The sequence below is a fragment of the Rhagoletis pomonella genome, unplaced genomic scaffold (assembly GCF_013731165.1).
Source record: "Rhagoletis pomonella isolate Grant_MI unplaced genomic scaffold, Rhpom_1.0 Rhpom_scaffold_14601, whole genome shotgun sequence".
Taxonomy (NCBI): domain Eukaryota; kingdom Metazoa; phylum Arthropoda; class Insecta; order Diptera; family Tephritidae; genus Rhagoletis; species Rhagoletis pomonella.
The window spans coordinates 1,902-3,872 of NW_023473130.1; the positions used below are offsets into that span (position 1 = coordinate 1,902).

Below are 1,971 nucleotides of genomic sequence, written 5' to 3' on the forward strand. Positions count from 1 at the left end.
TGTCAATAATAAATCCATAATCTTATAATCGCGGGGACGGGAAATAAAGTAATTAAGTAATTAGATAGTATAATAGTATAGTATAATAGTATAATGGAAAAACATAAAAAATTTAAACAAAAAAAAACAACAGAATACTAATACTTAACGGATAAGCGAAACACTAACAATTAATTAAGTAAAGAATGTTTAAACAAAAGCACTAACAGGTACCGGATAAGAAAAACACATACGAACGGCTATTTAAGAGGAAATTATTTGGAAAGAACCTAGACTAATCTCAGGCAAAGCACAGTTTTTTTTCTCACCGTCCCCGAAGTATGGTAACAAGAAATGTAAAATTCATAAAACTTGCGGTGTGGATATCTAAAAAGGCCACAACAATTCAAATTTTTTTTTTCTCTTTCTCATAAAATTATCGAAAGACAGTTTACTCTTCATATCCGGCGTTTGCGGCCTCAACATATACAGCTACGACTCCCCTCTGGTGACTATTGATCATGGGCATGGCTGGATCTTGAATGGACACTTTAGTCTCGTCCACGTGATTGACCTTAACTACTTTAACATAGCGTTGGAAAAACTAAGAGAGACAACACGGTATGAGATCGAAAACGAAGCAGTGAGGACAGTTTTACAATTCCACCTGAACCAGACTGAGCTACGTCTTGAAGAACTTCAGATGACCAAATTGAGAAAGACACGTTCTATTGACTGGATCGGTTCGGCATGGAAATGGATTGCTGGCTCTCCGGATGCTGCGGATTGGGACTATATCCTTCGAAGTTTAAACGAGGTGGTGACCAACAACAACCACCAATATCGCGTCAATTACAAGCTCTTTAACGGAACCCGTGAAGCAATTGAGAAAGCAAATCAAATGATGGTTCACATTAATGCAATCAGCAAGAGTGTTAAAGAAGAAAACCTTGAACTTCTGGACCTAAGTAAGGTTCTCATCCTTAAAGAACAAGTATCGGAGGTGGTGCAAGCGTGCCAAATGGCAAAAACGGGCATCGTGAACACGAACCTGCTTGATCGAGAGGAAATCCATAGACTTATACTCGCAGAAGAGTCCTTACCATACCAAAACTCAATCGAGGCTATAGAACACGGATCGGCATCCGTATACTCGAACGGAACACTTCTTCTGTATGTTCTTTCCATGCCAAAGGTGAAGCCGGACAGCTATCGACTCTTAATGACACGAGCTGCTATTATAAATGGACAACACGTGGTACTCGACTATGAGAAAATGTTGATAAATCAGGACGAAACGTTCGGTATTAAAAATGATTGCTCGTCCATTGGCAATTACTCAATTTGCGCACCCAAATCGTTGGCTAGACTACCCGAAGACGGATGCATAGCGAGATTGTTAAAAGGCGGAAATGCGAAATGTCACTTCGAACCATCCAGCAGCATAATCATAGAAATGATGGACGAGACATCACTATTCCTAACGAACTTTTGGGGTAAAATCCAGGGAAAAAACTACGAAAACGTCCTGAATGGAACATATGTCGTTTTGCTCAACAACGAAACCATCGTAGTGGGAAACCAAACGTTTACCAGCAGGTCGACAAGGATGGTACAGGCTTTGCCACCTGCATTAACAAACGTGACGAGTAATGGCCTGAAGCTGAATTTGGACTACATCCACGAGCTTAGCGTAACAAACATCCGACACCTACGAAAATTGGGCGAAACTTTTCACTTTTCGCTGATTATCGACACCGTTGCTTTGACGATCCTTGCATCAATATGCTACGTAATTTGGAGGAAGATTACTACAACTATCTACTTTCCCAGGCTCAATCGCTCAATCAAACAAGATCAGCCAAACGCCCACTTCAAAGATCTACGTCAGGAACTACCTCATCAGCGGGACGCAGATGTTTAAAGGGGGGGTAGTTAATACGGAGGCTAACACACATACCTGTGTGAATGTGCTGACGCCGCACTTCCCCA

General features: G+C 41.1%; 1 protein-coding gene across 1 annotated transcript; it reads left to right on the forward strand.

Moving 5' to 3' along the window:
• Positions 1 to 837: 837 nt before the first annotated feature.
• On the forward strand, positions 838 to 1,919 carry LOC118757127. The gene is made up of 2 exons (XM_036491864.1): positions 838 to 1,143; positions 1,195 to 1,919. The coding sequence occupies exons 1-2, from the start codon at positions 881 to 883 to the stop codon at positions 1,901 to 1,903; spliced, it is 972 nt and encodes a 323-aa protein (XP_036347757.1). The 5' UTR covers positions 838 to 880; the 3' UTR covers positions 1,904 to 1,919.
• The last annotated feature ends 52 nt before the right edge of the window (positions 1,920 to 1,971 follow it).

Excerpts from the sequence above, each read along its gene's own strand:
- LOC118757127 (XM_036491864.1), top strand. The coding sequence starts at position 881 with ATGATGGTTCACATTAATGCAATCAGCAAGAGTGTTAAAGAAGAAAAC. Across the intron at positions 1,144-1,194 it reads TCCGTATACTCGAACGGAAC|ACTCTTAATGACACGAGCTG; the intron begins ACTTCTTCTGTA and ends GGACAGCTATCG.